Consider the following 13,291-nt stretch of genomic DNA (forward strand, 5'->3'; position numbering starts at 1 on the left):
TTCGCCGAGGTGAGTTGCGCGGTAGGGGGAGTTTTCACACCACAAGGCTCTTTTAGCCTTTTTTATTACTGCGACCGTCCGATGTGATATTCATTTGTAGTGTTTAGTTTCTTTCTTGAACTTAAAAAAAAGCAAGAGATTTTAAGGTTGATTAAATGACGTGAGAAATATAGCATTTTTTTTGGCTCTACAAAACTAAAGTTTAGTTCTATAGTTGTTCGCTTCGACCACTTGAATTCTATGAAGATTCAAGATCCAAAAAAATCGTTGATATAATTTTTAATAAAAATTCCAAAGTCTCCGAAATCTTGCAATTTTGGTGGGAAAGTACTTGCCCAATAACACACATGTGTAGCAAAAGGCAATTTTCTGCAGGCAGTAATACTGTAACATGGAGACGTCAAAACCTGCTGGCTGAGCATGTAGAATAATTGGTTTTTCTGCTTGAGAATTTGAAAGGGCCAAATATTACATGATTCATATACGTAGTATGTAATCTTTATTACAGCTATGAAAATTTCTGTACTCAGGTATGTTCTGTTTTGAAATTTAGCTATTATATTTTAATTACATAGTAATTATTTGAAAGATGCTTTTGTCAACTGACTCTTTCACAGGGTAATATTTTTTAAAGTGATTTTCTTGTTGCCTGGAATTAAGTGATATTTTTATTGGAGCCTATGGCATCAGAATCGATGGAATCGGTATCGGTAGAATCGGAATCGAAATGTCAGAATCGGAATCGGGATCGGAATCGATAAAATTTTGGAATCGACCCATCACTAGTAATAATAGATTGTTTGATTTATATACAATATGAAAATTACAATAAATAAAAGTAAAGTTTGGATTATCAGTGTGTTCCGATTTTGCCCCCCCCCCCCCCTAATTTCGAGACTTTAGTTATGGGGAAAATTTAAAAGATGCGTTTGAATATAGTCCCCCCTTTACTTTTACTTTGGGCATTTTTGGAAAAAAGGGGGACAATATTCAGAGAAATACAGTACTTTGTCGGAATTAGTCACGTATGGAAGTGGAGAATTAGATCTTGTGGCCCGACTGGCAGAGCGTGTCAATTTGGCATGTGAATGAGACAGTTAAGGTGTTTTCATTGTAAATCTTTGCTGAAAACAGGGAAGTATGTACGGTGTGGTTCAGGAGGCCCTGGTCCACCCTCCTCGCAGAATGAGAAAAATTCGTAGCTTTTAAACCGTGTAATGCATGCTGCTTAGGGATATTATAGTACATCCTTTCTCTCTACTAGTACTTGCTTTTTTGAATTTCTCATTTATTTTAAATGAAAAATATCATGAAGTATCCTAATTTGAAGTGATACTGAACCTGACATTGATTTTGCCCCTCCACCCCAAAGATATAATCCATGTCATATGGGTACTACTGTGTCAAAAGTTGACTCTTGAATTTTTTTCCTGTTTTGCTAGGGTCTTGAGCGTCAGCTAGAAGGCCTGCGACCACTCCTTGCGGATGCAGAGGCTGCTGGTGAACAGTTGTGCAGGGTGCTGTCTGACGCAACGTCTCGCTCTGAGATTCAAGGCAAGGTGGGCAGGTTGAACCGTCAGTACGCGACACTGCAGAGGAAGTTGGATGGGCGCAAAGCAGAGCTGGAAGCAAGCTTGCGGGAGGGGAAGCAGTTTGGAGAGAGTGTGGCTCGTACGCTCTCGTGGCTCGCTGGCGAGGCATCTGGGCCCCTTTCGGATCGGCTGCTCGTGTCCGCTCACCGGGAAACTCTGGAGCAGCAGCTGGAGCAACATGAGGTGCGTATTTCATTGCAACAGGTTTTCTCTTACGTCATCCCTCCGTATTCCTTCTTTCACTCGCAAGCCGCACCACACCCACTCAACTGCCATGTTGGCTTCAAGTAAGACTGCAGTTTTGTGATTCCGTCTGCAATATGTGGAATTGGAAAGTTCTCTCTACCCTCAGTCACTTGGTGGTGGAGAAATTCCTCTCCCTCAGGACTATTTAATGCACTCAGTTGTTTACAGTGATGACTTTTTATCAATCAGTTTCAACTCGTCAACAAATCCACCCTCAAATGAGCTCTTGAATAAAAAATTGTCTGTGGAAATGTTTTTCTATGAATGTGTTTTTCCCTCCCTCCTAGCCTCTCTACCACGAGTTGATGGCCAAAGAGCACGAGATAATCATGCTGCTCAACAAGGGAAGAGACGTGCTGCAGCGCCTGGCGCAGCAGCAGCGAGGTGAGGCACGCAACTTGGAACGAGACCTGGACCGCATCCAACAACAATGGGATCGCCTCAAGAAGGAGGCATTGGACCGACAGACTCGCCTCCAAACATGCATGGTGAGTGGGGGGGAGGGAGGGAAATTGAGATCAGATAGATGCATTGATGATGATGGGCTAGAAACATTGGACCCCTCTCAATTGTGTACAGCCTTTATATTTAGAGAATGGAGCCTTTTGTTACTGATCCGGTTTTGTAACTGATCTAATATGATCGAAAATACTTTTGATTGGGCAGTAAATCAATGTATTTAGGCAATATTTGTGTCCTATGCCTATTGTCAAATGGCTTTCATCTTGTGTAAAATTTTCAGTCTTAGCAGTCTTAAAACCATGCCTTCTTTGTTCTGTTTTTCCTTCTGGCCAGAATGAATTTCTTATCAATAAAGTTCTGATGTGCTGCATTTGTTTGTAAAATCCTTAAATAACAAAAAACAAATTGGGCCTTATGGCAGCTGAATGCAATCTAAGTTTCTAGGCTTTTTGGTTGAGATGAGAGAAAAAGATTGGTGATATCTTCTTGGAGTTGGAAGTAGGGAGTTATGGTTAGCCATTATCTTATTAAGTTGATTTTTTTATTTATTTCCAATACTTATTGATATGTATATTTTTCAGGAACACTGTCGCAAGTATCACAGGGCTAAGGATTCCTTCTTACCTTGGTTGACGGATGCAGAGGCTCGTTTGGAAGATTTGCAGATGGCCTCCAGCTACCAGAAGCGGGACCTTGAGCGGCAGATAAAGGAATTGCAGGCATTTTCAAACGAGGCGCTGAGGCACTCTGGAGAGTATGAGAACAACAGGACTCTGGGGGAAACATTTGTTGGGGCGTGTGACATTGATCGGGAAGTTGTGCGAAATGAACTCTCTTCTGCCAAGGACCGCTGGGATAAACTCAACAAGGGTAAGCATTGTGGATATTATCTTTTCTCGGTACCATCTCAACCTTAGTGAAATCAATGCTCTCTTACTTATCTATTTATGCTAATGGAACATTTATAATTTTTTCCCTCCACTCTTGAAGTAATATTTACTGTTGGAGAATAGGCATTTATAAAGGAAGTAGGTGAGGAACTGTTATCATTTTGTGGATTCCATAGTTTGTTTATCCCTTTATTTTATAGTTTTGCCTCTATCAATAATCAGGATTAGTAAGTTTTAACGGATGAAATATAATGCGTCATTGTGATTAATTCCAATTCTTTGCCCAGTTTTGAGGCTTAGAGTTGAAGTTTGAAGTGACGGCTGGAAATTTTTTGTTGCTGGACACCCATAATTACTTTTGGGCCCAAGGATTCATTTTATATGTGCACTCTACGGCCTTGTCTATCTTTTCCATAGAATGACTCGCTTAGAAGTATTTTATGTCCACTCATTCTCATCGTCTCTTCATTTGTGGATTGTTTGATGCATCCTCTTATGGATGCAAATGGATTTTCAACAGATTACAGTGGAAGCCCCTTATAACGACAGCTGTTGGGAACAGAGAAATCTGTCGCTATAGTGAGTTGTCGTTGTTACCGAATGCAATTACATCATCACAAAAAAATCACTCATCAGGCGTCACCACGGCTGTTACTGCTGAGAGGCGAAAATTACAGCATGATAGCCGTTTTAAATCATTATTTTGAACATTTAATTCACTAATGATCATATTCACTTTCAATCTATGATCAAATCATATGTAATTATGCAGGATGCTATATGCCGAGGCATTAAGAAGTCGATTTTAAAAGTCCCAGCTTCAGACTCACTCGTACTGAACTGTGCATTATGAGCTGTTATTATCCTTATTTCTTGGATGCTCCAAATATACATGTCATAACTACCAGTTATGGCTATGCATCAGACTATTAAATGCTAAAACTTCGGAATATGTTCAAAAATTCATACCTTCTATCTTTCCGAGTAGTAATGAAAATGATGGGTGGCTGCTGCAATTGGGTGACGAAAGGAGCGTGATAAAATTTTAGGGTTCCACATGAGCATTGCAATTCTATCTTTTTCAGGTTAACGGCGGAATAAAGGTGGAAGTAATCTTCTTATGCTTCAAGTCTGCCTGTATGAATGGTTTAATATCGTGTTTCAAAACAGCCGACTCAAATGCTATCGGAATCATGAAACCGAACAGCAATACGGCATCTAAAAGCATATTAGTCATATCAATTATCTTCGGTGGAAAGGGTGAAAAACTGTTTCAAATAAATAGAAGGACAAATGATAAATGAAGTCCACTCTTTGTCTGTCTGTTAGCAATATTTATGTTCCGTAGAGATTCACGCAATCAGACGCAATATCAGCGGACGTAGAGACCTCTAGCGGCAGTAGCGCACACTTTTTGATAGGAATGCTGACTGGAACTGAAGAACGCTTGTAGTGTTAGGCGGCAATAACACAATTTTAACGTTTCTTAGTTCTATTGGTGGGTGGGCTGGGCAATTGTCAATGAATAATAGTACTTTTTTATTCCTTCCACCAATCCTGGCATCAAACGCTCGTAACCACTGCGTGAAGATAGCAGCCGTCATCCAAGCATTTTAATTTGCTTCGTAAGTGCAAGGGAGAGTATTAACTCCCTTAAAACATCGGGGATGGGCGGATTTCCCCACCACGAACGGTTTTAACTTATCTGAACCATCCATATTGTTTCATAAAAGAACAGTTAAGCGGTCTTTACTTTTCTTCCCTCCTTTGCAGGGGTCCGTTCGAGTGGTGAGAGTTTTGTCCGGGAGAAGGTTAAAATATATGCCCGTCTCATCCGCGTTGTAAATATCGCAGGGGCTGTAATTGTCCAAATAGTCTTTAAGGACCGGAGCCCAGCCTTCCACAGCATTAACGTCAACACTTGATGATTCACCGGATAGTTTGTGAAGGGATATCCCCTTCCTATTTTTAAATCGTGCAAACCATCCATCCGAGCACTTAAAATTGTCTTCACCAAGCCTCTCACACAAATACTCAGCTTTAGCCTTCATCATTGGGCTGGTGATAGGAATCCCTGCGGCTCTTTGCTGGCAAAACCACGAGAAAAGAGCAGTTTCTAGCTGCGGATGCTCTCTGGGCCGCAGGTGTTTTTGAGTGCTTGGACGCCCTTCTTTAAGCACTCTCGAACGAATTTGTTCTTTTTTCATTAAAATAGTGAACAATGTCGATGTATTAATTCCAAATCGCCTCGCTATTTCACTCTTTGAACACTCTCCACTTTCACGATCTGCAATAATTCTCATTTTGGTTTTTAAATCCAAGGACTTGCGTTTACCAGCCATGGTGCTAGCAGACGGGCGGAATAATTTTTAAACTCACTGCGGAGGCGCGGGAGGGAGATGACAAAAGAGCAATGAAATGTGTACTCGAGAAATTTATTAAGGAAAGAAGAATAGGAGAATACGGAACATGTAGACGTCGACGTTGGCGGAAAAAATGCCGTTTTAAAAGCATTGAATTCCAGAGATGTGGCACGTGGTCAAAAAGTCAACCTGTCGTAATTACGAATGGCGCAAGAGAGGAATCGAGCCATTATCGCTAATACGAATTTATTTTACATTTAAATCATAGGGTTTAAAATGGTTCCTTGGGTAGCTGTCGCTAATTCGAGCTTGTCGCTATATCCCGTACTCGTTATAAGGGGCTTCCACTGTATATGCTCATCTTTGGCTTTACAAGTATTAATCACTTTGTATTTTGCCCATTGTTAAATCAACAGGTCTTCTTGAAACAACTCAGTCGTTAGAGGAGACTTTGCGGAAACTCTCACAGTTCACAGACAGTCTTCGGGAAATCCAGCATGCCCTGCAGCGATGTGAGGACCGTCTCCACTCCCATGATGCTCTGGGCGGTGCAGCTAAAGATCCAAAACTACTTGAGAGAATAAAGGTGGGTTCGTAGACTTGCTTGTCTCTAATATTTCAAATTCAAATAAGAGAAATTTCAATGCCTTTCTTGCAGTGATGGGTTAAATTTCTGATTTGTAGACTTGATTGAAAATCAAATACACCTCTTTGTAGAATCACTGTTTCCTGAAGTATTTTGTAATTTTCTTTATCCTGTAACTTCTACTTTTGTTTTTAACTGATTTTTTCATGTTTTGTAAGGGTTTAACTGATAAGCGGGATTCAATTTAGGTGATGGGCTTGAAATCATGAATGCTCATGAATCAATCATGAATCTGTTGATTCTAAGTTCACCATATCATAATATTCATGATGTTTATTTACTCCTCTTTTCATCAGCAAATAGTGCTTCCTTCTTCATCAGTCATCTTTTTCAACCTGGTTGATGGAGAAATTTTCAACTTAAGTGGTGATTGCATAGAACCTGCATGTTGAATATTTGGAACTCCTGCCCACGAATGGGATTATACTCAGAATCCATGTATTTGTTAGGATTATATTAAATCTTAAATCTATGCCCCAGCTGTACATTATCTACAATCTGGAGCTCAACCTACTGTTTTTCTATTCTAGGCATTGCGTTCTGAAGCGACTGGCTTGAAGAAGCCGTTGTCAGTTGTGCGGCAGAGTGCAGGAGATCTAGCGGCTCAGGCTGCGGCGCATGGCCTTGATGCAGGTCACTTGAGGGAAGATGTTGATGATCTATCAAACCGCCTGGATGACCTTGTGGCCAAACTGGACGACCGACTGAGTGAACTTCAGTCAGCTGCCACGGCTTTCACGCAGTTCAACGTAAGCAATTGTTGACAGAGGTTTTCAGTATTATCAATTTTTTGTATGCTTATTGTGCCACAAGATACCTACTTAAGAATAGTTCCCCAACCAATGGAAAATCAACCTGATGTGGAAGGGTTGAGCACGTCCATCATAAAATTTTTGTAACTGAGCTATGAAATCTGAGGTTGAAAGAAACCTCTGTCCTATTAATTCATTCATTATCATATTTTTTGTTGTAGGATCAAGTTAAGGCCTTGTCCCATGACTTATCTGGTCTTGAGGAAGAATTGGATTCTATGAAACCGCCTGGCCGAGACTTGAAGACCGTGCGTGTGCAAATCGATGACATCACCAAGCTGCTTAATAAGGTAAGCAATCGCTTCTTGGATTCATTAGTTTGAGGTGTAAGTTTGCTTTGTCTGTGGTAGAAAACAAGATAATTTGTAAACAGTGTGGTTTATAGCAGGATCAGTTATTCTCATGAGAGGGTCACAGTTTGCTAGGGCGGGAAGATACAGAAAGGGTATTCAGTTGAAATTAATTGCTGCCTAAAGTTTTTTGCTGAAAAATCTATCTGGAATCTAACTATGTAAATGGAACGTAGCGGTTTGAAACCATTCATCAAATCATCAAAAACATTGATACTATTCAGGAACTATTTTATTTAGTGTGATGTGAGCTTGTCTAGGCTGAACTATGTCACTCAACCGACCCTCTCACATATGCTCTTGGTTCAAAGGTCGGACATGAGGGCAGATTCACTGATATGTGCTCCTATTCAAAGGAATTGCGATATATTTATATTTTTATGGTTGTTTCATTAATCTATTTTGCTATGAAATATCATGTACATTAATCAGAATTTTCTTAATAATTTGCATTAGCATAAATATTATTTTGGTTGATTAAAATCTGTATGGAAAATTTCAATGTTTCTCTTGTTTGTGCAACAGATTGCAAGAACATCGAAGGATGTGGCAAGTGCTGCACAAGCTGGTGAGGAACTGGTTGAGAGTGGTTTTGTGCCAGATGCGAACGCCACTCGAGAACAGTCGGAACTCCTTCAGAGGCAGCTGACGAGGTTGGACGAGAGGGCGAGGTCTCGGGATGCAGAGTTGGAGGCGACACTGCAGCGCCTGGAGAGCTTCTACCAGCAGCACACTGCTCTCATGGAAGACGTCAACGATGTAATTACTCATTAATCATTATGACGCTATATTTCTCCAAATGTAGTCCTCCAATTTTTGAGGGGTAAATTTTGGAAGATGTAAGCCACTTGTGCTCCAATATAGTCCACCATTTACTTTACCCCAGGAGATTTGGGGTCTATAGAAAGGTAGACTAAATTCTGAGAAATATAGTGTGCGCTTTCATGTAATTTTATCCCATGAAAACCATTCACTCAGATCAACTTTTTATTTCTCCTGTTGATTTGGTCATGTAATTGATTTTAAATGGTGAATCATCTTCCTGATAATGTGTTACTAAGTATACTCTCAATATTAAAGCCCTTTTGTAAGTGAATTAAGACTGCCAACATTAAATGCCCTCATATTCAATAGTGTATGGCTCATCTATGTTTACATTGAATTTCATAAATGAAGCAATAACTTTTTTTTCTTCTATAGATTTAGTGTTATGTTGGCACAGATGTGTTGAAACATGTTGTGGCAATAAATTAAATATGTGGAAGGAAACCTATTATGTGCAGCTTTATATGTGTTATTAAATGCCCTATTTATAATTATTTGGTCTTGATATTCCCTCCACAGTTTAAAATTGTTCAACCATCAGCTTGAGCCTCCATTACTCTTTTTGCGTTGCAGGTGTCTGAGCAGTTGAGAAAGCTGAAGGCGGTTGGGTCGGAGGTGGAGACAATTCGCTCGCAGCAGGAGGAGTTTGCGTCTTTCCGAGAGATCCACGTGGATGGGCTGACGCACAGGGTGGAGGAGTGCAACCGTGCTGGCCAGGGGCTGGTGCAATCGGCTGCTGCCGGAGTGTCGACCACATCGCTCGAGAAAGACCTGGAGAAGCTGAATGAGAAGTGGAACAACCTGAAGGAGAAGGTGAGCTGGGAGTGGTGTTGTCTCTCTTTATTGGCCGAAATCGTTTCAAGTCGTGGGATGATGGCAGTTGTATGTGATAAAAAATGAGCAGAATTTGGGAAGCCTTCTGTAAGTGGATGCAATGCGGGACTTCTGGTCTAAAAGTACCTGAAAATGACATGAATGGTCTAATCATGTTTTTTTTCTTGAAAATCCATTTGGATAGTATGTAGAGTTTTTTTTTCATTTTTTTCTGCCCCCATTTCTTATTTTCTCTGTCTTGAGAAATTGTCCCATTTGCAATGAAGTGTTCTGTTGCATTCTACCTCTGTGCTCGCTTTGCCAAGCTAGTTTTGAGCTGAAGCATAAGTGATCAGTTACCTCTTTTCTTTGCGGTGGGATGTTGCTAATGTTTCAGGTGCCTTTGTCGTCATAGTTTCTTCTCATTATTCATCTATTTTTTGTGTTAGATTGTGAGTTAACTATGTGAAATATCACTTGAACGTCAAGGGGGTATTTTAATGACCATAATGATTACTAGAATATGGTATAAGTTTTTTTAATGAAATCATTTAATGATTTCTTATTTTGAGGATTAGTGTACTGATTTATATGTATTTCTTTACTGCTGTTAACTGTTTTTATTGATCTATCTCTATTTTGCTCATTCTCAGCTGAATGAGAGAGATCGCAAATTGGATGTTGGCCTGCTGCAAAGTGGGAAGTTCCAAGAGGCCTTGGATGGGCTCTCCAAGTGGCTTGCTGACACAGAGGAGATGGTGGCCAATCAGAAGCCTCCCTCTGCTGACTACAAGGTCGTCAAAGCCCAGATGCAAGAACAGAAGGTAATTAGCTTGCCAATTTCGTCTTCTGCACAAGTATTCTGGCATGTGTCTAAAATCTAGAACAATGATAGATATTAAGTCCACCATCAATAAATCAGTTGGAAGCATGAAAAGTTCATTTGTCCAATGAATTGCTTCCATTTAAATTTATAAACATGGCACTAACGCACCATAAGAAATCATATGTTGGGTATTGAAAAAAAAATCATCACAGATGTTTGATTCACTCCGTATCATCTATACACTCTTTTTAGTCATCAGTAAAATGACCTAATTACCTTGTCACTTTCTTTTATCTCATCAATCCATTTTTTAATGAAATATGTGTTTGAATCGCATTTTTAATGGCATCAAAACTACCCATGATATGAAGGCAACATTTTATTATTCTAACTTATCAGTTTTTATTAATTTCTCAATTAATCATAAAAAAACTTATTGTGTAAGTGGTAAGAAATTGCATGAAAGCTAATCTGTTTTGGAAACATTTAGTATTGTTTTTGGGTGGAAACTGACCCATAGCATACAGATTTCATCATTGCTTCTTATTAAGGGCTTCTTCCAATTAATAAATATATTTCATTTGGTTGAATTTGTTTCCATACTTTGGCTAGGGACTTGCGTGATCACTTCCCTTCTTCATTGTAGTTCCTCAACAAGATGCTCTTGGATCGTCAAAGCTCGATCTCATCGCTGTTTGCCATGGGCAACGAGGTGGCGGCCAACGCAGATGCACAGGAGCGCAAGCAGATTGAGCGCCAGCTGAGGGAATTGGCCGATCGCTATGAAGCCCTGCAGGATGGTGCCCAGCGACGCATGGAGGCCCTCACGGAGGCAATGGGTGTTGCCAAGGACTTCCAGGATCGGCTCGTGCCATTGGTTGACTGGCTTGACCGCACAGAGAAGAAGGTGAAGGATATGGAGTTGGTTCCCACAGATGAGGAGAAGATTCAACAGAGAATTCGAGAGCATGATGTGAGTGATGTACATTGCAGCTGTCCTCTCTTTTATATTTCTGCCGCTTGCCTCTCTCTAAATTAATACATATTTTAAATCTCTCAATTTTCCCAAGCAGTGAATTGAGCTCTGAATTGCAGAGTTTTGTGTTTGACCATTTTTTAGGGAGAGCAGCAAAATGCACTTTTCCTGCTCTTATAACCCAATTAAATCTCTATGGTCAATAATTTTTCAAAAAATTCTAATCCAGGTACAGAAAATTCAGAATAATTTTGATATTTTTAGTAGGCCATGTTCATTTATCTCCATGCTAGTTCAGTCAGGCTATTTTCATTATTTTTATTGATTAACAAAGTTTTAATTTGATCTCATGTCATTCTCATTAGAACCTTATTTATGCAAATGAAGAATGATATCTTTCTCCTTTGAGCATGTATAACTTTGGTTCATTTTATGGTCTCACGTCACTTCACTGGGGAAGTACACATTTTTCTTACCCTTTATTTGGCTTCATGATGTTAAAAATTTAATGTTTTAAATATTTAAATTCCTTTGGTCGTAACTATCTGATGAAAGAGCTCCTTTACGAATTGGAAGGCAGCTGTGATAATTTGGACCGATTGTTTTCTTTCCCCAGGCTCTGCACGGCGAGATCCTGAGCAAGAAGCCAGCCTTCAATGAGCTGACTGAGGTTGCCAGCACCCTGATGTCACTTGTGGGTGAGGACGAAGCCTCGATGCTCGCTGATCGCCTCCAGGAGGTGGCCGATCGGTACGCAGCCCTTGCCAATGCGTCGTGCAGTGTCGCTGACCTCCTGCAGGAATCTCGAGCTGGCTTGCGACACCTCGTGCTCTCGTACCAAGACCTGTTGGCCTGGATGGAGGACACGGAGCGTCGCTTGGGACGACACAAAGTCCCGCCTGTGCACGTTGAGCCCCTCCTCAGGCACATGGACTCGCTGGCAACCCTAACGGAAGAGGTTGCCGGGCGACAGTCAAGTGTTGATTCCACCGTGGATTCTGGCCTTGAGCTGATGAAGCACATCTCTGGTGATGAGGCCCTCCAACTCAAAGACAAGCTCGACTCCCTGGGACGCAGATACGCAGACCTCACTGCTCGTGCTGCGGATGTCCTCCGCCAGGCACAGGAAGCCCTGCCCCTGGCCCAGCAGTTCCACGATGCCCGACGAGACTTGGTGGCGTGGATGACTAATGCAGAGTCGACGCTCCAATCGGTGGACTCGTCATCTGGAGGGGGAGGAGGTGGAGGCGCTGGAGGACTCTTGGGACTTGGGGCTGAGTCTGAAGTGTGTCGGTTGGAGGAGGAAATTGCCGAGCATCGTCCCCTGCTGGAGACGGTGTGTCTGGTTGGCCCTCAACTCTGCCAGGTACGCAAAAGAACCAATCCATGTGAGAGAGCAATTGGAGGTGTGTAGGTTTCAAGATGTCCAAAAGAGAAGGAATACGTTGAAAACCCTTATTGTTGCCCGCTCCCATTGGAAGTTTCTTACTCCCGACCTCAGCCAAGTTTCCTTTTCCTCATTCTGGCTGTAATTGAAACCGTATGTGCCCTTTAAAGTGGATTTGAGCGTGTATGTCACCTGAAGAAATTGCTGCCAAATCAAAAAGCATTTAATTAAAGCCGAATTGGAAGGGCGTGCGAGCTCCTGCTCTATCCATATCACTGAGAACCAGAATCGTGAGCTTTTAGGACCATGATCTCATATTCGTCTTCCAAATTAATATATCCATGCGGTAAGTTGTTAGTGGTTAACCTTTTTATTAGAAGTGTATCTCAAGGGATGATATTTTGGAAAAAATATCTTTGTTAATCAGAAAAGAGTTATAAATATAGAGTCACCTATGAATGATCTTTACCTGCTCACAACTGGAATGGGTATCCAAATCTTAAATGTCCTAAGGTTCTAATGTGTTAAATAGATAATTTATTTATGTTTCAAAAGTATTTAATCATGAATAAGGTTTCACTCATAACTAGTTTTTACTTCAGCCTTCAAATCCTATCTAAGATCAGTTTTATTTTGGTAAAGCAAATATAGTGAATGAATTATCAAAATATATCCAAATTTCTCATATATATATATCCAAATTTCTCATACCCTCTCATGCATCTTTGCAGGTTTCCCCTGGAGAAGGTGCTGCCACTGTCGAAGCACTTGTGACAAGAGACAGTCGGCGCTTTGAGGCAATTTGCGAGCAAATTCAGCGTCGTGCCGAGCGTTTGAGGCTCTCGAAACTTCGTTCCCTCGAGGTTGTGGCTGATGTGGATGAGCTCCTGGAATGGTTCCGTGAGGTTGAGGCCCAGATCCGAGATGCAGAGCCTCCTGGCTCTGAGCCAGAGGTGATTCGTGTTCAGTTGAAGGAGCACAGGGCACTGAACGATGACGTCTCCAGCCAGAAGGGACGAGTGCGGGACGTTCTCTCTGCTGCAAAGAAGGTACGAGCTCAAAGACTCATTCTTCCTACCCCTGAATATGATATGTTGTTTCCA

At 41.2% G+C, this 13,291-nt stretch overlaps 1 protein-coding gene across 7 annotated transcripts in view; it reads left to right on the forward strand.

Annotated features, from left to right (window-relative positions):
• LOC124156605 (dystonin) overlaps positions 1-13,291 on the forward strand; it is a 614,708-nt gene that overhangs the window by 536,395 nt on the left and 65,022 nt on the right. For all 7 annotated transcript variants that reach the window (XM_046531247.1, XM_046531246.1, XM_046531244.1 and 4 more), the window contains 12 exons: positions 1,443-1,775; positions 2,126-2,326; positions 2,882-3,170; positions 5,970-6,139; positions 6,730-6,948; positions 7,173-7,301; positions 7,887-8,120; positions 8,760-8,999; positions 9,653-9,823; positions 10,472-10,798; positions 11,418-12,167; positions 12,920-13,237. In XM_046531247.1, the coding sequence (XP_046387203.1) occupies positions 1,443-1,775; positions 2,126-2,326; positions 2,882-3,170; positions 5,970-6,139; positions 6,730-6,948; positions 7,173-7,301; positions 7,887-8,120; positions 8,760-8,999; positions 9,653-9,823; positions 10,472-10,798; positions 11,418-12,167; positions 12,920-13,237 (3,381 nt within the window). The remainder of the gene's footprint in view (positions 1-1,442; positions 1,776-2,125; positions 2,327-2,881; positions 3,171-5,969; positions 6,140-6,729; positions 6,949-7,172; positions 7,302-7,886; positions 8,121-8,759; positions 9,000-9,652; positions 9,824-10,471; positions 10,799-11,417; positions 12,168-12,919; positions 13,238-13,291) is intronic.

Source organism: Ischnura elegans, chromosome 3 (assembly GCF_921293095.1).
Source record: "Ischnura elegans chromosome 3, ioIscEleg1.1, whole genome shotgun sequence".
In the NCBI taxonomy this organism is placed as follows: domain Eukaryota; kingdom Metazoa; phylum Arthropoda; class Insecta; order Odonata; family Coenagrionidae; genus Ischnura; species Ischnura elegans.